Source organism: Pseudorca crassidens, chromosome 3 (genome assembly GCF_039906515.1).
Source record: "Pseudorca crassidens isolate mPseCra1 chromosome 3, mPseCra1.hap1, whole genome shotgun sequence".
Classification (NCBI taxonomy): Eukaryota; Metazoa; Chordata; class Mammalia; order Artiodactyla; family Delphinidae; genus Pseudorca; species Pseudorca crassidens.
Genome location: NC_090298.1, coordinates 138,371,391 through 138,395,404, shown reverse-complemented (window position 1 = coordinate 138,395,404; position 24,014 = coordinate 138,371,391). Strand labels below are relative to the sequence as shown.

General features: G+C 57.7%; 1 protein-coding gene across 1 annotated transcript in view; it reads left to right on the top strand.

Moving 5' to 3' along the window:
- The window catches only part of FLT4 (fms related receptor tyrosine kinase 4), a 35,134-nt gene extending 11,601 nt beyond the window's left edge, over positions 1-23,533 (top strand). Inside the window, 29 exon segments of the mRNA XM_067732630.1 lie at positions 2,401-2,497; positions 3,195-3,439; positions 3,635-3,747; positions 3,872-4,034; positions 4,241-4,380; positions 4,676-4,844; positions 5,133-5,250; positions 8,009-8,163; positions 8,253-8,415; positions 9,878-10,004; positions 11,110-11,218; positions 12,233-12,348; positions 12,350-12,596; positions 12,873-13,019; positions 13,120-13,251; positions 13,420-13,526; positions 13,814-13,949; positions 14,424-14,528; positions 14,877-14,990; positions 15,189-15,277; positions 15,419-15,569; positions 16,053-16,147; positions 16,540-16,662; positions 17,788-17,899; positions 19,174-19,273; positions 19,633-19,738; positions 20,374-20,525; positions 21,476-21,596; positions 22,670-23,533. Coding sequence (XP_067588731.1) covers positions 2,401-2,497; positions 3,195-3,439; positions 3,635-3,747; positions 3,872-4,034; positions 4,241-4,380; positions 4,676-4,844; positions 5,133-5,250; positions 8,009-8,163; positions 8,253-8,415; positions 9,878-10,004; positions 11,110-11,218; positions 12,233-12,348; positions 12,350-12,596; positions 12,873-13,019; positions 13,120-13,251; positions 13,420-13,526; positions 13,814-13,949; positions 14,424-14,528; positions 14,877-14,990; positions 15,189-15,277; positions 15,419-15,569; positions 16,053-16,147; positions 16,540-16,662; positions 17,788-17,899; positions 19,174-19,273; positions 19,633-19,738; positions 20,374-20,525; positions 21,476-21,596; positions 22,670-22,759 — 3,842 coding nt within the window. The 3' untranslated portion in view covers positions 22,760-23,533.
- Positions 23,534-24,014: the final 481 nt, after the last annotated feature.

The following is a 24,014-nucleotide window of genomic DNA, read 5'->3' as shown; positions in this document are numbered from 1 at the left end:
AGAAGGGACTCATGAACTAGACCCTAAAGAGGGAGCTCCACAGGAGGGAAGGAAGTACAAATGTCCAGGGCAAAAAAAATTAGCAGACAGAGACTTCAAGATATGAAAAACCTGGCACTTTGGGACAATGGTGAGAGGTCTGTTCCTCTCAGATGTGTCAGGAGTTGAAGCTGGAGAGAAGGGGAGTAGGCAGAAGGGAGAGGGCTGGGGTCCCCCACTTTATCTTAGAAGCAAAGAGGAGTTGCACAAGGAAGCTGGGCTGACAAATGCCATAGCTCTGTTGCCAGGGTTCCAGGTGTGTGCCCTGGAGGAGCACCCCAGAGAAGGGGACCCTTGCTTGGCCTCCCCAGGGGCCCCAGGGCAATGCTGCAGGCCTCACCATGCAGGCATACATAAACCAGGGCAGGTGGGTCCTGGCCGCTGCACCTCTCCTCTGGTGCCCACATGCCAGCCTCAGGCCTGACTCCTGACTGGTCCACAGGGACAGCCAGTTCTTTCATCCCCTCACAAGTCCAAACCCAAGTCCATCATTCCCCTCTCCCCCCACTTATGTAGCTCAGAGGCCAGTTTGCCTGGCATGGCTTTATTCACTTTCCACTGCCTGGAAAATCCTACTTCTCTTTCAAAGCCCATCTTAGTGGTGTCCGCCTCGGATTCCTTCCTGGCCCCTCAACACCAGAGCAGAGCCTACCCACTGTGGGGCTCCTACACCCCAGCAGCCCTGGGGGTACATGGTGGGGAGATGTGATGCGGGGGCTGGTACCACCCTGGGGAGGAGTGGACCTGGTGGCAGAGCCCAGGGCTACTTTCCCATATCAGGGCCCCAGGGTGGGGCCACTGTCCTGAGTGCCAGGAGTGGGTGCACTGGATTCGAGTTAAGGAGAGACTTCAGTGTTCACAGCATCCGGCTAGATGAAGGGCTGCCTTCTTAGGGCTGTGGTGTAGTCCAGCTGGAGGGTCTCAGTTTCCCTGGCTGTACTAGATACTAGTGGGATTAGATGCTGGATGAGGGCCTTCTGCCTCTGACCTACGGTGGTGGGGTACCTAGAAAAGTTTGGCCAGCAGGAGGCACAGAGGGAGAGGCCAGCCAGGCCCTGGCAGCCAACTTGTCCAGGTGATGCTGAAATGAGACCTTGGGGTGCAGAGTGTGCCGTCCTGGTGCCTCTTCCTAGGGCAGCTTGGGGTCAGGGTGGTGTAGAACCAAGTATGGTGGGGATTCCCCCAGCCTCTGCCTCCCACAATTAGCTGCCAGGGCAAGACCCCAAGCCTCAGGGAGCTGGGCTGGAAAGGGCAGAGGAGCTGAACCTGTAGGACTGGGGGCTGGGGCAGGATAGTGGGCTGTGCCCCCCAGGAGGACAGGGACTTGGGGGAGGGACAGGACGCAGCCCTGGGCCTCCGGCCACACAGTCCTCTCTTCCTGTTGTCTCAGGATGGTCCTGGCAGGATGCATCTGCTAGAGTTCCAGGTCCAGACCTCCCCTGGGGCCTGCTCCCACCCTCCCCCAGGATCACACACACACACACAAATTCACATGCGTGCACACGCAGACATGTCAATGACACACACACAAAGTCACACACAACACTCACATATCAGTCCTATAAACACAGATCTATGCACACACAGAGACAACACACACGCGTGCATGTGCACACACACATGCAAACACTACACACACTATCCTGCTGGGAGGAGGATGGGGAGTAAGGAGCTGCGTGGGCAGCAGGGCCAAGGTCCTGGAGGGCCACAGGACGGTGTTTAACCAGGCGAGGCAGTTACCTGTTTGGGGATTAGCCCTTTTGGAGGAATGGGGGGCTGAGGCAGGGAGAGCAGGGAGAGGAGAGCTGGGGCAGCCAGAGGGCGCCTTGGGGGTGAAGAGAAACTGATGGAACCAAGGACATGTGGGCTGGACTCCATGGGACATGGGAGAGGGCGAGGTCACAGGCAGAATTCCAGGGAGAAACCGAGGCCTGAGTTCTGTGCATGTTTGGCAGTCTGCACTGTGCAGGTCTCCCTCACAAACAGTAGCTGTGCATCTGGGGGGAGGAGCCTTCAGGCAGAAATGTGGGGGTCACAATGCCGAGGAGATGTGCTCCAGGCCTCACCCAATGTAGGATGAGGCCTGTGGTCTCCCCTATTGACTTCATGTTGACAGCTCTGCTCATGCGGGGCTAGAGGTTCAGTCCAGGGCTCAATCAGGGCTCACTTGGGGCTGGGCCCAGTCTGCAGCCAGGGGGCAACCTGAGGTGGAGGTTACCAGTTGTCTTGGGGCCTTATAGGTACTGCTCAGGGCTGAGAGCCTAGGCAGCCCCTGCCCGGGGAGGGGCCCATCAGCACCGGATGGATGTCATCATGTGAACTCATGACCCAGTCCCATGCTAACCCTATCTCCCACCCCAGGCCTGGCGAGTGGCTACTCCATGACCCCCCCAACCCTGAACATCACGGAGGAGACACACGTCATCGACTCCAGTGACAGCCTGTCCATCTCCTGCAGGTATTCAGCCCTCAGCCAGGAGGGCAGGGGACTGGGTCCCTCCTACCTGGCAGGCCAAGGAGACTACAGAAGGCCAAGCAGATGGTGGCGGAGCACCCAGAAGGCAGCCTCTCCCCAGGGCAGAGGCCTCGAGGCTTAGGGTTGCTTCCAAGTGGCTTGAGTTGTAGGTGCCTGGAGGCATAGACCATCCCCTGCTCTGCAGACACAGGCACCCTGCACCCACCCCCATTTCACCCATACCCACCCCTCTTAATTTCATATGGACCACAGATCAGTCACCCTGCATCCACCCTTGGGTCACCCCACACTGACCCCAGGCCACCCCATGCCCATGCCCAGGTCATCCTGCATGGACCCCAGGTTGCCTGCACCCACCCTCAGCCACCCTTCACTGGCCCCAGGCCCACCCACACAGACCCCAGACCTGTTATCTTCCCTGCAGCCCCAGCTATAATCTGAGGCTCAGGCTTCTCTGCAGGACAGCCTGCCACATGCAGGCCCAGGAGCCAGGCAGAGGCCCCAAGGGTCTCAGGGAGCACCCTGTCCCAGGTTCATGGTATGTGCCCAAACGCTGGTCTGCCCTGACCTCTGGGTGAGATAAGCTATGGGCCAGGCTTGGCTCCTGAGGAGGTTCCACAGGGACTGTCCCCCAGGGCTGCAGCCTGAGCCCCTCTTGATGTCCTGCATCCTCTGCCAGGGGGCAGCACCCCCTGGAGTGGGCCTGGCCAGGGGCTCAGGATGCACCAGTCACAGGGGAGAAGGACGGCGAGGACATGGGGATCGTGCGAGACTGTGAGGGCACAGATGCCCGGCCCTACTGCAAGGTTCTGCTGCTGCAGCAGGCCCACGCCAATGACACGGGCAGCTACCGCTGCTACTACAAGTATATCAAGGCTCGCATTGAGGGCACCACTGCAGCCAGCACCTACGTATTTGTGAGAGGTGAGAGGGGTCCAGCACTCACCCATGCGGCCACTCAGGAGCCACAGGCAGGGTCCTGGGTCCTGGAGGGGTGGCTGGCACCTGCACCCCCACCCCCAGCCTTTGAACCCCATGGGGCTGCCCTGCAGCCTCAGACCTGGGCAGAGACCCCCTGAGCCCCGCCTTCCCCTCCCACAACATGCCCCCTCTCCTCAGACTTGGAGCAGCCATTCATCAACAAGCCGGACACACTGCTGGTCAACAGGAAGGACTCCATGTGGGTGCCCTGCCTGGTGTCCATCCCCGGCCTCAACGTCACGCTGCGCTCGGTACAACCCCACGCCAACACCCACCCTGGATCTGGCCCTCCAGTCCTGTCCCTGGGAAAACTGCTGCTTCTCTGGCCAAGAGGAAGGGGGCAGCTGGGCGCTGACAGCCACCATGTCTCTACAGCAAAGCTCAGCACTGTGGCCTGATGGGCAGGAAGTGGTGTGGGACGACCGCCGGGGCATGCGTGTACCCACTCCCCTGCTGCGCGATGCCCTGTACCTGCAGTGTGAGACCACTTGGGGTGGCCAGGCCTTCCTATCCAACCCCTTCCTCGTGCATATCACAGGTAGGGGCTGCCTAGGGCTGTAGGGTCCTCACCCAGCAACCACTCCCCATGTCTTGGGAGGAGAACTGCAGGAAGAGGACAGGGACCCCCCATTTCACAGTAATGAAGCTGTAGGTGCCATGGTTTGGCTGGTCTCAGTGGGTGCCCTGTACTCTGTGCACGTTGTCCTATGAGGGACATGGGGGTCACTGTGTGTGTGTCACCAGGAAATGAGCTCTATGACATCCAGCTGTTCCCCAAGAAATCACTGGAGCTGCTGGTTGGGGAAAAGCTGGTCCTGAACTGCACTGTGTGGGCTGAGTTCAATTCGGGTGTCACCTTCGACTGGGACTATCCAGGGAAGCAGGTGAGGTCAGCAGCCCTGCCAGGGGCTGTGACTGAATCATCCCCAGGAATCCCCATCACTACCCACACTCACCCTGGTCAGGCACACACTTACCTCTGTGTAGAAGAGGTGCAGGCTCAGTCCTGCCCCAGGAGCCCCTGTCTGATACAGAAGTTTTCCTATCCTGAGGAAAACTCTGGGTCTGGGTCCAAGGCTTCTGGAGCTATTGCTGGCTGGGCTGGGGTGTGTGCCTATGGGGGTTAGTTCTCTCAGAGCCAGCCTGCTCTGACCCTATGCTTCCCCTGGTCCTGGGCAGGCAGAGCGGGGTAAGTGGGTGCCGGAGCGGCGATCCCAGCAGACTCACACAGAGCTCTCCAGCATCCTCACCATCCACAACGTCAGCCAGCACGACTTGGGCCCATATGTGTGTCTGGCCAACAATGGCATCCAGCAATTCCAGGAGAGCACTGAGGTCATTGTGCATGGTACGGCCTGTCAGGTCATTGTGCCCAGCATGGCCTGGGCTAGGTCAGTTGTCAAGCCTGGGGAACAAGGGTTCTCGTGCAGTGTGGGCCCAGGGTCATAGGTCATGGTGCACCTGAGCAGTGTGGCGTCCAGCCAGAGGGAAGGGAGGGCCGTGAGTGGACGGACTGCCCGGTTCCCACACCACAGAAAGCAGGGCATCTGGCCACTGGGGGTGGCTGTGAATCCCTGGGTGGTGGTGGGTCAGCGATGCTGGACCCAGCTTTACCCTGATGCTTCCCGTCTGGCAGAAAAGCCCTTCATCAGCGTCGAGTGGCTCAAGGGTCCCATCCTGGAGGCCACGGCAGGAGACGAGCTGGTGAAACTGCCCGTGAAGCTGGCAGCATACCCCCCGCCGGAGTTCCAATGGTACCTCCCTCGCTCCTGCCCCTCACTACCCACCAGGTCCAATGCAGAAAAGAACCACAGGGAGGGAAGGGCAGCATTCTCCCCACCACGGCCTACTCCTTGAGACTTGGATGGGGAACTGTCCCCACTATCAGAGCCTGCACCCTGGGCAGGGAACCCTTATGAAGATTCTAAGGAATATGCACATAATGCGATATTTTGGCTAGAGGAAAGGTTGGCCTGAATTGCCGCTAAACTGTGAAAGAGTGTAAATACCGGTCTCCTGTTATGTGTGGGTGTGTGTGGGCACAACATAGGGCTTTATCTAACTGTTTCCTGCACCCACTCAGCCTCTCTGAGGGCCCCCGCTGGAGGGTGTCATAGAGGGATGACTTCAGGTTTCCTAGGCCCCTCTCCAAACAGGTTGCCACACCCAGGATCCTTCTAACCAGAATTTTGGAGATGTCACAGGGGTTTCACAAATTATTATGGTGCTGGGCCCTGGGCTGATGTGTGTGGCAGTGGGCTAGAACTTCCGGAAGGCCTTCAGGCTCCAGATCCCCAGTTCTGGTGTGTGACCTGAGAGTATGGTCTCCCTTGCAGGGTATGCCAAGTGTCAGTGAGGGGTCCCTCACTGGTGGCTTCACCCTCACCGGGCACTCCCAGAGAGCTCCCAGAGAGCTCAGGAAGGCATAGCACCCCACCATGCACCCTTCGGCCATCTGAGCAGTCCACTTGGCCTGACCCTGGGAGGTCACACTCTAGCCTGACCCTTATCGTACACATGAGGAAAACAGGCCAGGAAAGGGGAATGGCATTCCTGCCCAAGCCCTGAGCCTCCTGGGAGGAGTCTGCTCCATTCTTTCACAGTTGGCCAGAGGAGCCTTGCCTTCCCAGCCAGGAGCACCTCCCACCAGGCAGGATGACATTTGCTGAAAGCCTGGAGCTGGGCAAGCAGAAGCCCAGACATTCTCAGCCAGCATCCCACTTCATTGGCCATAGGCTGGAAACAGGCTTCTCCTGGGAGAGCGCCCAGATGCCCTGGGCCTGCGCCTTCTGTGACCCTACCTCTGAGGCCACAGGCTTTGGGGTCCATCAGGGGCATCTGGTGCAGGACCGGGACCCTTGAGACAGGGTCCAGAAGGGCGCTGATGCAGTCTGGAGCCTCCCTCACAGGTGCGGTCTCTTGGAGACGCCTAGGGCCCAGTACCCTGCCCTTCAAGGCCAGTAGTACTGACCCTGTCTAGGAGGGTGGCCAGCTCTGTTGCATCAGAGATCTGGCCCAGGCCTGATCCTCTGGCAGCTGACTGCCTCTCACCATTCCCACCACATCTGGCCTTTCTTTTCTCACTTGGCCAATACCTTCCTCCAAGAAGTGCTCAGCTGGGCCCACTGTTCACAGAGACACCTGCCCCAGGGCACTAACGGTGACCATAGCTCCACAGGGGCCAACTCTTCCAGGTAATCGTGTGATGATTATGAGTAAGTGAATGGATGGATATCTAGTGGACAGACAGACAGGCTGGTCCTGGTTCCCAAAGCAGCCTCTGTGTGGCCGGCATCGGGCTGACCCTAAAGGCCATATCTTGGGTAGGCCTGATGACACCTGCAAGAAGGTTCATTTGGTTTCCCTGGTTTTCAGATGAGGACACAGGGGCTTGGGTCAGTGAAGCAGTTCACCTAGGATCACAAATGGGGCAGGTGGCAACCAGGATTCTGCACCAGAGACCAGCAGGCCTCACAGCCTTGGTCCTGCTCTGCCCTGTTGTGTGACTCTTGGCAAGTCACGTCTCTTCTGACTGGGCTGTGGTGTTGCAGCTGAGGGTCAGACCCCCGCATCCCCCTCACTGTTACTCTCTGCCCCGAGGGCTGTGCTTCTCCTAGTGATTCTCTGGCTTAGTAAACCAGGGTAAGGCACCTGCCTAAGGGAGGGCAGCTTCCAGGCAGAGTCCAGAGCTTGGGTTGCAGGAGCACTGCCTACAGTACTGGGGAGGAGTCTCCTTTGGGATGTGAGTTTATTTATTCATTCACATGTGCGTCGAGCACCTACTTGTGCTGGGCGCTGCTCTACGTGTAGGGGATATGGCAGTGAGGGGACAGTCCCTGTACAGCTCAGTAGGGGAGACGGACAGTTAACAGACATACGTGTGAACACTAGCATGCAGATGGGCAGGCACAGGCCCGAGGGCCAGCTCCCGGTTCACACAGCTTCTCTGACGAGTGGGTGATATGAATATAGGAGAGAGGGAGACTTGCAGGTGTCTAGCATCCAAGCAAGGCAGGACAGTGAGTTGCATAGCCCTGGGGAGGGGGCAGGGCAACAAGAAGTCCCCATATCTGGAGAGCTCCAAAAAGGGCAGAGCCAGGGTCAGGGCTCCTGGACCCCCATGTGGTAAGGAGCTGTGCCCCTTGGGGACTGCACCTCCACCCCTTCACAGCACACACTGGTGAAGCCTATGAGAGACAGACAAGGCCCCCTGGGGACTGCAGTTGTCCCTGAGCCTATAGGTGTTGTGAGACCCGGTAGGTTGAGCCTGGAGACCATCCCCATAGCCTTTAGGCCATCTGTTCCCCAGTCCAGAGTCAGTTGCCGCAGCCCACACCCCTACTACTCTTCCCAGCAGCCTGGTCTGGTGCAGGAGGGGCCTCTTGCTCCTGGCCACTCCTGCCTCCTGACAGTATATCTCAGTTGTAGGGGCTGGGGTGCTTCATGGAAGGAGTGCCAGGACAGGGCCAGGGTGGGGTCCGCAAAGCCCCCTGAACTCCCTTCCTGGTCCAGGTACAAGGACAGAAAGGCAGTGTCGGGGCGCCATAGTCCACACGTCCTGGTGCTCAAGGAGGTGACGGAAGCCAGTGCGGGCATCTACACCCTCGCCCTGTGGAACTCCGCGGCCGGCCTGAGGCGCAACATCAGCCTGGAGCTGGTGGTAAATGGTATGTGTGGGCAGGACAGGAGAGGAGATGGTGGATAGGCGGGTGTGGTGGGGGAGGCTGACTGATTGGCTGTCTGCCTGTGTCCCCAGTGCCTCCCCACATCCACGAGAAGGAAGCCTCCTCCCCCAGCATCTACTCCCGCCATAGTCGCCAGGCCCTCACCTGTACTGCCTATGGAGTGCCCCCTCCTCTCAGCATCCAGTGGCACTGGCGGCCGTGGACGCCCTGCAAGACCTTCACCCAGCGCAGCCTGTGAGTGTGGCTCCACCCTGTCTCCCCTTACTTCCCAGCCCAATCTCCAACCTCAGTCATAACCCCCACTTACTGTCCACAGCCCTCCCCAGACCCCTGCTCTAAACCCGAACCCTATCGCGATTCAGGGATTGTAGCCAATCCCTGACCTCACCTCGCCTGAGCAAGGCTCACTTATATCAGTCAGGCCGGGCTGGACACTGGGGATGGTCCAGCCCACCCACCTCCCTTGAAAGCAAAGCCCTCCTGACACACAATTGCATATCTGGAGAGGACCTCTGGGCACCAGGGAGGACACCTCTCACGAAACAGGCAGACCTAGGCTAGTTTTGTGAGACTTGTACCAAGCCCCAAGGCACACTAAGTATGTCCAATGCTCATCAGCTCATCTGTGCAGCGCTCACCATGACCCCTTAGAGAGGAGAAAAGTAAGGTCAGAGAAGGGATGTACCTTTCCTAAGGTCATGGCAAAATAAGCAGCAGATCTTGCCCCACTGCTGGGCCACACTGCCCTACCTGACTGGGCGCCAACAGGACAGTCTGGGAGAACAGAGAAAACTTGGACAAACAAGGACCTGGAATGGAGGGCCCAAGGTGGTCAGTGGTCTGGAAGGCACTAGAGAACCAGTGAATGGTGTTGAGCAGGGGAGTAACTAGTCACATTTGCCTTTTAGCAAGAGATCCTAATGGGCAGGGTGCAGGGTCACAGGCTGGGAGCTGGGAACCCAAGGGAGACAGGGTGGCTTATACCGGCAAAGGGGCTGTGGCCCTGGCATGATCAGTTAGGACGGTTCAGTCAGGGTGGCCAGTCCACAACATTCAAGGCTCATAAGAGATTCTTCTAGACCACGAGGTTGCAGGTCCCTGGCACCTCCAAATGTGCTTCCCTCTTAAGCTCTACCGTTATGCTCTGCATGATTACAGAACCCTGGGGCCAACTCTGCTCCATTAGGGACAGACAAGAGCCTCCCTTGGGCCACCCCTTCCCCCCAGACCCCCATCCCAGCAGGAGACCAAAGGTGCTGGGATGCACAGCCAGCCCAGGGAGGGGCTGCAGCTCTAGAAGGGGTAGGGAGGGAGAGGGCTTCCTGTAACAGGATTGGTGACTTTGCTGCCCTAGGAGATCTGGGTGGACTTTGCAGGAAGGGACACATGCAGGTAGAAGCAGGAGGCACAGCAGACTAGAGGATAACCGCAGAGCCACGGGCTTGTGGTGCTCTGCAGGCGCAGGTCCTGGCTTACTGGGGAAGGCTGTGTCTGGCAGCTCATGCAGGATGGGTCGCCAGGCCCTGAACAGTGTCCCAGAAACAAAGCCTCCCCACCTCACTTCAGCCCAAGGGCCAGCCTTACCCACCATGATGTGAGATGAATCTGAGTAGGAGAAAAGCTTGACCCTACCCCCAGTGTGGGCCCTCTCTGCCTGTATCCCTGACCTGCCCTTGCCCCTTCTTGTCTTTCACAGCCAGCGGCGGCAGCAGCGAGACCAAATGCCACAGTGCCAGGACTGGAGGGAGGTGACCATGCAGGATGCTGTGAACCCCATTGAGAGCTTGGACACCTGGACTGAGTTTGTGGAGGGCAAAAATAAGGTATGGGCCAACCAGGCCACTGAGTGGCTGGGGGAGAAGAAGAAAGGAGGCGGGGTGGGGCCCTCTCCTGGCCTTCTAGGTTTCCACTGGGCTTGCAGAACTCTTGCGATAGTAGCTGAGAGTCAGTAACCTTTCTGCAGTGTCTCTGGGCATCAGTTTCCCTGCCTGCATGTAGACTGTGGGGGCCAAACCTCCAACTGCTTCCCAGACAGGGAAGCTGAGATTCAAGGCCATGGGCCCAAGCCACCCAGGGCTAGGAGGGTTGGGGCTGGGGGCCGGCTCCATCCTTACCAAAGGCTGCTGAGCTGCTGGCTCAGGCTGGGGGCAATGCCTAGAAAAGGCCAGGCAGGGGAAGGACTGAACAAAGGCACCCACTTCCTACAGTCACTTCCTGTTTTCCTACACACCTCCAGAGCCTCTTCCTGTTCCAGGCTGGCCAGGAAGTGCCCGGCTTGGGGTTGGGGGGTGGGGTCTTTGGATGGTAGGCAGGGCCTATGGCCCTCTCTCCTCCTCTGCTTCCAAGCTTCCTACTCCCCCAGGCCAGAGTCCTTCTGGAGCCCTGGAACCCAGCCCCTCCCCTTGCCACTACCCAGGGCACTTGTGGGCACATCACAAAAGCCCTGGGGCGTTCATGGGCACATCACAAGGATCTCACACAGTGACCAGCTTCTCCCCTTGGACCACAGGCTGACCCTTGATGTGACCAGAGCATGAATCCTAACTCTGGCTTGGACCATCCCAGTGCTACCAGGCCCCTGTCCCCTCCTCGATATGGCCACAGCCTGAGCCCATCCACAGCCAGAGGTCTCTCTGGTCCTGCCTAATGCTGCCCTCTGACCTCAGCCACAGTTGAGGCCAACTGTCCATAGTGCTGTTCGTTGGGTTTTCTGGGGAGCCACCTCTTGCTGCTGCCCAAGGGTCTCACCACCTTTTCCCTGCCTCACCATTCCTGGTACTGTCTCTGAGCTTTGGTCATCTCCAGCTCAGAGCCTCAGTTTTCCCCATTACTCTGGTGGGCACAGCAACCTCCATGCAGAAAAGGAGGTTGGGGTAGGGGAACTCATGCAGGAAAGGGATCCTTATGCCTGACACATGTCCTGTCCAGACGGTGAGCAAGCTGGTGATCCAGGACGCCAATGTGTCTGCCATGTACAAGTGCGTGGTCTTCAACAAAGTGGGCCAGGATGAGCGGCTCATCTACTTCTACGTGACCAGTGAGTGACTTGGGCAGGCCTGGATGGAGGTCAGGAGCCAGGTGGGCACAGGAGGAGAACAGGCCTGGGAGAAGATGATATGCCTAGATTGGGGTCCATTGAGTTCTGGTGACCTTGAGGCACCCAGGAGAGATATCCAGTGTCCACTGGGCCCCTGGGTCTGGGCAGGAGGGATAGAGTTGGAGGTCATAGGCATATGGACTGGGGTGGTAATCCACTGGGATGGATTGGCACCGTCTGCCCCCAGACCTGGAGTGCCTCCCCTACGGGTGCCCTCTTGTTCCCCACAGCTCCGCCTAACTCCACTTCCCTCCCACCCTCTTCCTAAGCCCTGGATCCTGCACAGCAGCTGGTTCCTATGTGCATTTTGCTCTGGGGGGAAGGTCCATAGTTTCCTCAGATTTTCAAACTTGTTAGTGACCTCAGAAAAGCTAAAAAGATCATGGAAGGACAGTCACTGGGCCCAGAGGTGTAGACGAGGGCATGTGGAAGAAAGATGGATCCAAAGAGAACACTTTGGAGGGGAGAGGAGCCCGTAGGAGCTTGACAATGAATGGCCAGAGGGACAAAAGGAAATTGGGAGGCATTGCCAAAAGCTAATGAAACCAGATTGTTTCAAGGAGAGGACAGTGGTGGGGAGTGTGGTCAGCAGTGAGGGAGAATGGGGACTTAGGCCCCTGCTGAGCCTGGTAGCAAGGAACTCAATGATGATCTGGGATCCTGGGAGAGGTAGGGGCAGCAGCCAGTTGGGGCTTGTCTAGGAAAAAGCTAGAAGGAGGCAAGGCCGGAGGAGACCCTGGTGGAAATGACTTCAGAGAGCTGGTCTCTTGTAAGTGAGAGGGAAAAGAGGGCTCCAGAGTGGTGTCCCTGCCCCAGATACATGTGATGTACACCCTTAGTTGAGAGCCGAGTGAGTCCAAAGGCCAATGAAAAAGGGAGAGAGAGCCCCTGGGCAGGGGGTAAGTGAGCCAACACAGTGACACAGCTTCATAGTAGTTCCTCCTCCCTCCCCAGCCATCCCCGATGGCTTCAGCATAGAATCGGAGCCATCAGAAGATCCTCTAGAGGGACAGGCCGTGCGCCTGAGCTGCCGGGCTGACAATTACACTTATCAGCATTTGCGCTGGTACCCGCCTCAACCTGTCCACGTTGCATGACGCTCACGGGAACCCACTGCTGCTCGACTGCAAGAACGTGCACCTATTCGCCACGCCGCTGGCCGCCAGTCTGGAGGAGGCGGCGCCCGGGGTGCGCCACGCCACGCTCAGCCTGACCATCCCCAGCGTGGCACCAGAACATGAAGGCGACTACGTGTGCGAGGTGCAGGACCGGCGCAGCCACGACAAGCACTGCCACAAGAAGTACCTGTCAGTGCAGGGTGAGGCAGGCAGGGCCTGAGGGCAGGGCAGGGCGGCGCTTCCCAAGGAGCCTTCACCCCCAGCCCAGCATGCGCCTGGGGGGTCCATTCCCGAGCCCGAGCCTGCAAGAGCGTCACCCTCCCCAGCCCTTCTGTGGAGGTGCGCAGCCCGGCCCACCCCCGAACTCAAATCCTGACCCTTCAGCTTCGAGAGTTCCCAGCCCTGGAGGGCCCTTTCCTGGAGGGCCCTCCCGCTTTCTGAAGCTCCAATTAGCTCCGTCTCCACCCCGCCCCCAGCCCTGGAAGTCCCGCGGCTCACGCAGAACTTGACTGACCTCCTGGTGAATGTGAGCGATTCCTTGGAGATGAGGTGCCCGGTGGCCGGGGCGCACATGCCCAGCATCGTGTGGTACAAAGATGAGAGGCTGCTGGAGGAAGAGTCCGGTAGGGGGATGGACGTGGGTAAAGGAGGGAGGGGGTCCGGAAGCTGGTAAGGCCAGGCCCCAGACCTACCTGAACTCGAACCTGCACCAACTCGCTGCAGGAATCGACCTGGCGGACTCGAACCAGAGGCTGAGCATCCAGCGCGTACGCGAGGAGGATGCTGGGCGCTATCTGTGCAGTGTGTGCAACACCAAGGGCTGCGTCAACTCCTCTGCCAGCGTGGCCGTGGAAGGTCCGGCCTCCCCTTCACGCCCCTCCACCCACCCTCCGCCTGCCCTTGGCGCCGTCTTCTTGTGGCCACCTCACTGCTAGTTGTGCCCACCAGAAGGGGCACTTCCCGCAAGGTGCACCCTCTCCCTCCTCACAACACGCACACACTAGCCTCTTTCTGCCCACTCAGGCTCCGAGGATAAAGGCAACATGGAGATCGTGATCCTTATTGGCACCGGGGTCATCGCCGTCTTCTTCTGGGTCCTCCTCCTCCTCATCTTCTGTAACATGAGGAGGGTGAGCACTCCTCCCCCAGCTGAGTCTCTCCCCAGCTCCTCATGTGGTCTCTCTCCACCCTGGCTAGCCCTTAAGTTAAGGAATATTGTTCCACGTGGAAGCCTTGTATCCTGGGAGGCCTCCCTGTCCCCTCCATGCTGGGCTCTTACAGGACCAGAGGTTGTCTGTCCATCTGTCCCCTCCTATATTGAAAGTCCCTAAGGAGCTCCCATCTGTCCCAGACAAAGTTTTACCCAAGCCAGGGTGGTATGGCCAAGTCAATGAGCTGTCCCCATCCGCACCCCCAGCCAACCCATGCAGACATCAAGACCGGCTACTTGTCCATCATCATGGACCCTGGGGAAGTGCCTTTGGAGGAGCAGTGTGAATACCTGTCCTATGATGCCAGTCAGTGGGAGTTCCCCAGGGAACGGCTGCACCTCGGTGAGACCCCGCACCCAGCCTACTTCACCCACCCTGTACTGCTGGGCAGAGACATCTTCAGCTGCTATGGGGCTGGGCAGGCTAGAGCCTTGAAATCCCTCCATTCTCAGAACTCATGCCAGAAAGTCCCACCTAGCCCCCACCTGGCCCGACCTGTCCATCTAGGCATGCATCCCCAGAACAATGATTGGGGCTCTCAATTCCCAGGCCCCCAAGGTCACTTCCTGCTGCTCTAAGCAGGGTGGGCCCATCACACCTGCTGGGAGAGGATGCAGGCCTTCCTGTCTGCCTCTCCTCTCCCTCTCTTCCCACTCCCACTCCCCATGCACTTCCTGTTTGGCAGAGGGGAGCCCAACTTTCCTCTGCCTCCTGGGCCTTCCTTCCTGGCCCTCCACAGGGGTTGTCCCTTCTGCCCAATCCTCTCCACCCTCACCCCCATACAGCTCACCTGGAACCGGCTCCCTGCCCCCACAGGGAGAGTCCTCGGCCATGGGGCCTTTGGGAAGGTGGTGGAAGCCTCGGCCTTTGGCATCAACAAGGGCAGCAGCTGTGACACTGTGGCCGTGAAAATGCTGAAAGGTGTGGGGTCAGCTGGTAGAAGGGGTGGCTGAGCTGGTGAGGATCAGCAGCTCTGGGTGGGCTGGTGGGTCTGTGGTACAGGAGGGGAAACTGAGGTTCAGAACAGATTCTTACCCTAGGTTCTACAGGGAGTCCATGGGAATTAGAGCTGAGCCTGGGGTTCATCTCTGAGTAATACTTACCAGTTCCACCTAAACCCTTTGCCTCAGAGAGGCAGGTAGGATGTGCTGCGCCCACACCAGCAAGAGCACTGGCCATGCCTCAGCTAAGCTAGTGGTGCAGAAAGAGGGTCGTGCAGGGGCTGGGTGGTGGGCTGGGCACCACGCGAAGCCCCCATGTTCCCTCCAGAGGGCGCCACAGCCAGCGAGCACCGTGCCCTGATGTCAGAGCTCAAAATCCTAATCCACATCGGTAACCACCTCAACGTGGTCAACCTCCTGGGGGCGTGCACCAAGCCCAACGGTAAAGAGCTCGGGTGCCCTGGCGGGAGGGTGAGTCCCCCAGGGTGCTCTGTCTTTGTAGGTGCAAAGGGCCAGCTGGGCTGGGAATGGGCGGGGATGAGGAGGGGCGCAGGAGGGCTTTGGGGCAGGGCCGTGGCTGTGGTGCTTGCCCTCCAGCGTACCCTCAGTCAACAAGCTCCTGGCTCCTGCCCTGCCCCAGGCCCCCTCATGGTGATCGTGGAGTTTTGCAAGTACGGCAACCTCTCCAACTTCTTGCGTGCCAAGCGGGAGGCCTTCAACCCCTACGCGGTAGGTAGGCGCCCCACCAGGGGCCAGAGCTCTGCTGGTGAGCAAGCAAGGCTCTTAGATAGGCTGGGGAGAAGGTGTGGGGAGTGATTTTGCAGTAGATGGCCAGCCTCCTCCCCCTCGGACCTGCTTCGTGCATCGCAGGAGAAGTCCCTTGAGCAGCGAAGGTGCTTCTGCTCCATGGTGGAGGGTGCCAAGGCTGACCGGAGGAGGCCAGGGAGCAGCGACAGGGCCCTCCTCACAAGGCTCCTGATGGGCAAGGGTGGGGCAGGACGAGCCCCTCCGGTCCAAGAAGGTAAGAGTCTGGCTTCCCCTTGCCTGAGTTGGCTGGCACACTCATACCTCATGATCAGGGACCCTGGGATAAGCCAGCCTGGGGCCCTCCTGGAGAGAATTATGTGGGAGAGCATGTAATGCACTCTACCTTAGGAAGGGAGGACACCTCAGGAACAGTTTTCACAGAGACTTTTGATGTTTGATTTGGACATCTAGACATGAACAGGAGTTTGCCCTGCAAACATGGTGGGGAGCAGTCCAGGCAGAAGTAGCAGGAACAGAGGTCTAGTGTGGCAACAGTATTCATTGCTCTGGAAAGTGGTTAGTGGGTGTCACAGAGAGAATGGAAGCTGAGGGGCAGGAGAGGGGGCCAACATGCTTGTTAAGCCTGGCCAGGAGGGATGCAGCCAGGTTCAGTGAACAAATACTCCCTTTGGGGCTGGGTGGAAGATGGGAGTCATGGATAAGGACCCTCCTGAGCCAACCTCGCTTCTTTGTGCAGCTGAGGACCTGTGGCTGAGCCCACTGACCATGGAAGACCTTGTCTGCTACAGCTTCCAGGTGGCCCGAGGGATGGAGTTCCTGGCCTCTCGCAAGGTGACTGCCCCAGCAGGCTCTTCAGAGGGGAGAAAGGCCAAAACTCACCAGCATGTCAAGCTTGGTCCCAGCTCACCCCACAGCACAGCTATGATCAAGGCGCATCTCTCCCACTTCACAGAGTTATAAACTGAGCCCAAAGGGTGGAATTGACTTCCCAAGGTCTCCAGCTAGTCAGAGGCAGAGCTAGATATAGAATCAGTCTGTCCCGCTGCATAGCCTCTTCTGCTGTCCACACGGTTCCACAAGCTCTCTCCATGGCAAGTCCTGGGGGCACACAGAAATCTGTTCTCAAAGAGCAGGGCTCAGGTGGGGCACCCTGGAGCTCTAGGTGTGGGTGTGGCCCCAGGGGCCTGCACTGATCACTGCATTGCACCTCACTGCACCCCTAGTGCATCCACAGAGACCTGGCTGCTCGGAACATCTTGCTGTCAGAAAGTGATGTGGTGAAGATCTGTGACTTCGGCTTGGCCCGGGACATCTACAAAGATCCTGACTACGTGCGCAAGGGCAGTGTGAGTGCAGACCACAGAGGAAGGATGGGGGTTGGGGGCCATGGAGCAGGGTGGTGGACTCACTGCCATCCACATGGAAGGTCTGAGGGCCTGCGCCTACGGGGATTCTGGTGACCTTGCTGAGGCACCTGGAGCAGGTGAGTGGAGACAGGAGCTGACAAACAGGGACCACAGCGCTCCAACTGGAGCTTGTGTTTGGCCCCGTACCTTGGTCCATTAGGTGGGCACTGACTCCCCATGCCTGCCCACGAGGGGCTGGACATGCAGAGGTGGACCCTACATGGTGTCTGTCTTGGAGGTGGACAGACCTGGTGTAGCAGGGTCACAGCAAAGTACATGGGTGCTAGGTGCAACTTGTGTCTCATTGGTGGTGCTCAGAGGCAGGCATCTGAGCATCCATCGCTGATTAGAGTCTTGCCCCAGGGGAGGAAAGAAGAGGCTTAGAGGGAGGTCAACAGGCAAAATGGGTCCAGGCTATGAGAGGCCCACCGTGAAGGCTTTTGTCCTTCATTCTAACTGGCAGGGGTGTGGAGGTAAGAGTCAGGTGTGCCGTCCAGAAGCACCCCCCTCTGCAGGCTATGAGGAGAGGGGAGTGGGGGTGCTGGGGTGGAGGCAGAGGCAATTCTGGAAGGGCCATGGCCCTCAGGGCTCCCAGGTAGAAGCCATAGGAGGAAAAGCACATCAGAAGCCACAGGTCAGGAATGATGTCATGCTTCCAGCTTGGGGACCAAGTGAGTGGAGAAAGGTGGAGCTGGTGAGGGTGTGCAGGGATACAGGTGTTCCTCAGGATGCTGGGCCGAAGGGTCTAGAGCTGGAGGAGGGCTGCAAGTTTTCCCTGGGAGAGCACAGAGGAAGAGAGGGGCCCAGATGGACCCAGGAGAACAGTAGCAGGGCAGAAGCCTTTAAGGGAGGAATGAAGGCTTCTGCATCCTACCTGCAGGATGGGGGAGGGGCAAATTGCAAGAGCCATCTGAATACACACAAGGTGGATGTAACCAAAAAGACTTTCTTGGGATGTGACTCCACAGAGTCCTGGGGAGACTGGGGGCAGGAGGAGGGCTGCCCAAGCGTTTGGCCTCTTCCCTCTCTTCCCTCCCCCACTGGGGACACATGTTCCTCCCATAGGCCCGACTGCCCCTGAAGTGGATGGCCCCCGAGAGCATCTTCGACAAGGTGTACACCACACAGAGCGATGTGTGGTCCTTTGGGGTGCTGCTCTGGGAGATCTTCTCCCTGGGTGAGTGCAGGGCAGGGTGCAGGGGAGGGGGGAGGCAGGATCACAGGTTCCAGGTCACTCCACCAGCCCCTCTGCACAGGGGGCTGTGCAAACCTGGAGCGAGCAGCCCAGGTCATTCTGAGGCAGGTGGTTGGAGAGCCCCCTGCCTCTCCCCTTCACCTCCAGCCTATGCCAGGGCAGAACCCTGTGTTCACTCAGCAGCCCCTGGGGTCAACACAGGTCACAGAGGGTAACACCATACGAGTTCCCCCAGATCTCTCCCTCCCTGGCTGAGCCCCTTCCTCACCTGCCATTAGGGATGCTGCTCCTGCTTTTGCAGGACTGGGAGCAGCTGGGAGGAGACAGGGTGCTCACTCAATGACCACACCTGCAAGAACCTCACATGGGAACCTGGGCCCTGCTGGGACCAAGGTGAAGCCCCCCCGCACCAGGGTAGGGGTGAGGCGGTAAACAAGTGGGAAAGTGAAAACACTGAATGGCAGCCGTGACTGATGCTGTTACTAAAAATAAAAGAGCATGGAAGAGTGCAGGAAGGACAGCACTGTGTGTGAGCCAGAGGGGCCAGGAGGGCCCAGGCTGATGAAGGTGGGTGGAGTAGAGGCAGGTGGGCCTGGGAGGATAGCAGTCCAGGGTGAGGGGTTAGCCATGGCCATGGTCCCCGCGTGTTGGAGGTGGACATGGTATAAGCAGGTGGCATCGGGAGATGCAGTGAGAGCTAGGAGAGGTGGCTCATGCAGCCTCTGCAGGCCTGCTGGGCTGAGGACCTGAAATTTAAGTCTACTGGGAGCCATGCAGGGTTTTGGGGGAGGGATAGAGCAGTCTGACTCTTGTCTTAAAAGGGTTGTTCCACTGCTGTATGGCTTGCAGGAGCTGTTTTTCCCGTGGTCAGGAGAGGCAAGGAGGGAGCTAGGCAGGGTTAGGTCCTGTTTGCTGGTACAGCCACAGGACTTAAGGAAGAATTAGAGAAAGCTTCTCCTAAGAGGGGTCATTGTGACAAGACAGCTCAACTGGCTTGTCGAAGCTCTACTGACCCTGATGATCCCAGGATGGGACATGTTTTCGCTAATGTGCCTGTAATAAGCGGTGATGCTCATGGCAGCTCTAGCAAGCGGGTGCCACCGTCCTCTTAACCAGATGAAGAACTAGCAGTGGGGGAGGGGAGCAGCAGGCCAAGCCCTCTGCCATGGAGGACCAGGACAGAGGCGATGTGGGGTCTGGGCTGAACAGTAGTAGCCTGCTCCCCACACACCCACCCATCCTGTTCCTGCCCTCAGGGGCCTCCCCATACCCTGGGGTGCAGATCAATGAGGAGTTCTGCCAACGGCTGAAAGAAGGCACCCGGATGAGGGCCCCAGAGCTGGCCACTCCTGCCATGTGAGTCTCTTGGGAAGCCGTGAGGCACTGGGGGGCCAGAGGGGTGGGTGGGCATTAGGAAAGGGGAAGAGGGGTTGTGTACGGGCACGGGAAGGGCGGTATGCAGGCAAGGGTGGGAGGTGGGAGGTTGTTCAGTCACAGGGGTGGGGGTGGAGGCCTGCAGACACAGTCTCTCACTCCACCACTGGTCCATTGACAACTCTCCTCCCTGCAGGCAGGAGGGACAGCCCTACCTAGGCCCTGGGGAGGGAGGGAGGCAGAGCAGGTGTGAGGGATCGTTAGGCAGGGGGCTTGGGGTTTGCTGGGGTAGGGTGAGGGGTGCACTCAGAACACAATCCAGCATCCGGCTGTACCCGCAGACGCCGCATCATGCTGAGCTGCTGGGCCGGAGACCCCAAAGAGAGGCCTGCATTCTCAGATCTGGTGGAGATCCTGGGGGACCTGCTTCAGGGCAGGGGTCATCAGGTGAGCCCCCACTCTCCCTGTCCTGCTACAGCAACCTCTGGCTCCAACCCAGGGACCATCACATGGATGGTCAGAGCCCAACTTTGCCCATGAAGAGCCCCAGGCTGGTCCTCAGGGAGCCTACAAGGAGCCCTGTCTCCCAGCAGAATAGTGATGTGTTCCTCTACCTCCCTCTCTGTCCCTCTGCCCCCTTCACCTGCCTTTGACTTGTATCTCCCCCCACAGGGGTGGGGAACAAAGGCAGCTCAGGGCTGGCTCAGGGCAGCTCAGGGCCTCAGCAAGTGCCCTGGGACCTGGAGGAGGGAGCAGGGAGCTGCTGCTGCCCCAGCCTCAGGGGCTGGAGACTGGCACTTGGGTCCACTTCTGCCCAGGAAGAGGGTGGGAAGCACTAGTGCTGGTTCTTGAGGCTGTGGAGCAGCTGGGGCTCTGGAGTGAGGATGCTCTTGTTGTGCCTACCTCCTCCTTTGATGGGGCACCTGGGAGGGCTGTGGAGAGAATTTGCCTGCTCCTTTAGTCCTTGGTGCCCTTGAGCACAGCACTTGAAGGGTGAGGAACTCCAGCAGTCCTGAGTGCAGGCGTGGGGCTAAGGGGGCACAGGGGCCTCTGACCCTGGCCATTTGTGCCATTCCTGCCAGGAAGAGGAGGACTGCGTGGTTTCCTGTGGCTCTCAGAGCTCAGAGGAGGGAAGCTTCTTGCAGGCGTCCACCACGGCCCTGCATGTCATGGAGACTGATGCTGACATGGAGGACAGCCCACCAAGCCTGCACCGGCACAGCCTGGCTGCCAGGTTAGCCACCCTCTCCAGGTCCAGGGGTCCCCCAGGCAAGGGGGACATAGTATGTTTTATCCTCATCAGTCATCAGGAAAAGTGAACTACAAGGACTTGAGAGGCCATTGTATACCAGCTCAACAAAGTGACATTAAATGACAGTGCCAGTGTCGGTGACGCCCTGGTGGACCTGGTCAGTCTCGGGGCCCCCGCAAGGCCATGCAGCCTTGCGACTTTGCTTTTCTCCACACCTCCTCAGTTCTTCCCTCTGCCATCCTCTGCTTGCCCGCACTCTTAGCCCCTGAGAGGCCCTCCCACTGACAATTTCAAGGAAGTGCCCATCTCAGGCACAATGCCCTGGCCAGCTCCACACTGCAGGGAAAGAAAGTGGAGCTGGTGGGGAGAGGGGCGAGTCTCAAGAGCCACTGGTAGGGACCCTGGGAACAGGGCAGGTCACTCATTAACCTGTATTTAGGATTTAGAATGCAGCCTAAGTTCCCAGAGTTTGGGGTCAGAAGTCTCTTGCCAGTGTATGTCTACAGTCCAAGAAAGTCGTGTATCCACATTCCCATTGACATTGCTGGGAGAAGGACTCTGAGACTCCCCACCCCATCTTCCCCAGCATAGAGCAAAGCCAGGCCTGGAGGACAGGAACACCCAGCTGGTTCTTGGCAGGCTCCTTCCACCAGCCCCCGAACAGGCACTCGAATGTTCACACACATACACGCACGTGCAGGTCAGGCAGTAGCTTGCAGCACCGGGACTGACTGCCTTGTACAGGGTGGCCCATCCTGGGGTGAAGTCCTCCTCCAGTCTCTCTCAAGTTCCATGTCACACATAAGCTGGGTGCCCTCCACTCACCTTCCACACCCTCCCCACTGGAGAGGGGTGCAGAATGAGAGGTGGAAAGAGCTTTCAGGAAGGGTGCTGGAGTGCGTTTCTCAGCACTTAACGTTTTCTCCCCACAGATATTATAATTGTGTGTCCTTTCCGGGATGCCTTGCCAGGGGGACTCAGACCCAGGGTCCCTTCAGGATGAAAACGTTCGAAGAATTTCCCATGACCCTGACAACCTACAAGGCCTCAGTGGTAAGTGGGGTGGGTGCACCTGTGCACCCCAGGTCAGGCCCACTGGGCTCTTTCCACAGGGAGTCAGATGTCAGGAAGTCCTGAGGCCAGCAGCAGAAACCAGCTTGAAAATGTCAAGTCCAGGTTGTGCCTCAGGCATGGTGGGGTCTGGGCACCCATGCAGTGCCACCATGTCTCTGCTGCTTTCACCTGTACTTTCACCTCCCTCACAGAGGGGCTCACCTCCCTAGCACCCCCTTTCTCTCCCAGCAAGGTAGAAACCCCAGTAGGAACCCAGTGGAAAGATGACTCCTTCTAGATGGTTCTCCTGGGATCGGCCTGAGTCAGGACCCCCCTTTGTTGGTCATCAAGCCGCATGGCCAGAGAGGAGGAGATTGTGTCACTAGAGGAGGAGGCTGGGGTAAGGGGCATGGAAAACCACCTGTGTTCTCAGATGCGGTCAAGCAGAGTAGACCTCTTACAGCTCCGTGAGGCTGAAGGCACAGACAGCCTCCCAGCCTCCCTCCAGATGGGGTTGGTGAGTGAGCGCAGGCCCAGGGGAGGCTGGGTGCAGAGGCGGCAGTGGGTGCCCTGGACCAGAGCCATGCAGACCTGGGCTCCCATTCCCAGGGCCAGATGAAAATGCTGGGGGACCCCCATCTTTGACAAGAGTGCAGTTCCCCTCCACGGAAATCAAAATGAAAACCACGCCAAGTCAGGTTAAAGGTGACCTAGGCCCCCTAAACCTGGAATGTGTCTAAGGATCATTCTTCTATACTATGAGCTGCCAGATCCTTTCGATACTTCCTTGTTTCTCCCCATGCTTCTGCTCTGCCTGTGCCTTGAGCATGTGTATAGCCACCTTTTATGTCTCCCAGTGGGGCGTTCCAGTTTTGCCACCCTCCTGAGTAGTGAGGCATGGCCCCGCCAGGCCTCAGTTTCTCCCTCTGTGGTGGGGGCACGTGACCCTAACCTACAGGCCCTGGTGATGGAACGGATGCCTGTTTCCCACACACTTGGCGCAGGATGAGTGTCAGGTTGGCAGCGGGGCAGGTCCTTGGGGCCCACAGCCTTAGCTTGTTTTCTCTGCACAGGATAGCCAGACGGACAGTGGGATGGTGCTGGCCTCCGAGGAATTTGAGCGGCTGGAGAGCAGGCACAGACAAGAAAGTGGGCTCAGGTAGGGCTTCTGGAGCCTCCTCTACTGGAAGGGGCCAGGGAAGGGAGGCCAGGCCGGCATGTGCCTGTCACTCTCTTACCTGAATCCTTTCATGGCTCCATAGTGCTTTTCTGTGTGTTCAAGGCAGGCCACTCTGGGACTTGAGGCCTGTGTCCACCAGCCTTACCAAAGGCCCCCTCTCCCTGATCACTGTCCTGACCCAGTACGCCTGGTGCTGGTCCCCAAACCTCCCTGCCATTCGACAGATGCTCAGACAATATCTCTTTGTGAAACCAGGAAAGATCCACCATGCCCAATGCGTGTAACACCCTTCCCCCAGCCAGGGGAGGCCACAGATCATGTGACCTAGAGCTGGCTGGTGTCCTACCTTGATAAGAATATGGTTACAGAGAAATCCTCCTGTGTGCTTGCATGGGGGGGGGGGGGGGGGGTGACCTGCATAAAACAGTGACCTCCATTTGCCCAAGAAAATAGCCCCCGTCTCTAAAAAAACAAAGAAACAAATGAAAAAACTGAATATTTAAACTTTTAAGGGTATATATAAAGTAGTTAAACATCTACTTATCCACTTTACTAGTTGACTTGCTCATAGCTGTTTAAATGACAGGACCTACCTGTCTATACCTACCTACCTACCTATATAAAGCTGTGCTCTTTTCTTCAGATCCTTGTGTTCAGACCGTTCACTTCCACCTTTGACACCTGTGTCTGTCAGGGTGTCAGGGTGAAAAAATAAGCACTATCCATATAAGAATAAAAAAGAAAATTAGAATTAAAAGTTTTCAGTAGCTGTAAACACTCCAAAAAACAAAAGCATGGAAAAACTGTGATACAACACATCAACATGAATTAATTTATAATTAAATAAGCAGCTGCACAATGAATCATAAATTCAAAAATTCAGAATAGAAATGGATGAACAGTGTGAAGATATGAAATGGGAGCTGACTAAATTCATGGAAGAAATTGAAATAAAACACAAATCCTCTCAAAAATGAAGAGCAGAGTGCCCAAGGGACAATTAGATATGATCAGACTTACAGTGGAGGGCACATTTGATAGACACGAAAAGAAGTCAAGAAATTAAAACTGAAATAAGTAAAGAGGTAAAAAAGTGTCAGAAGGAACGTGAAAAATTTAGAAGTTGAATAGAAAAGATCCAAAATATGTACAATGGGTGTCTCTGAGGAAGAAGAATGCCAACAGTGAAATAGAACTAATATTTTAAATATGTAATTCAAGATAACTCTTAAATAAAA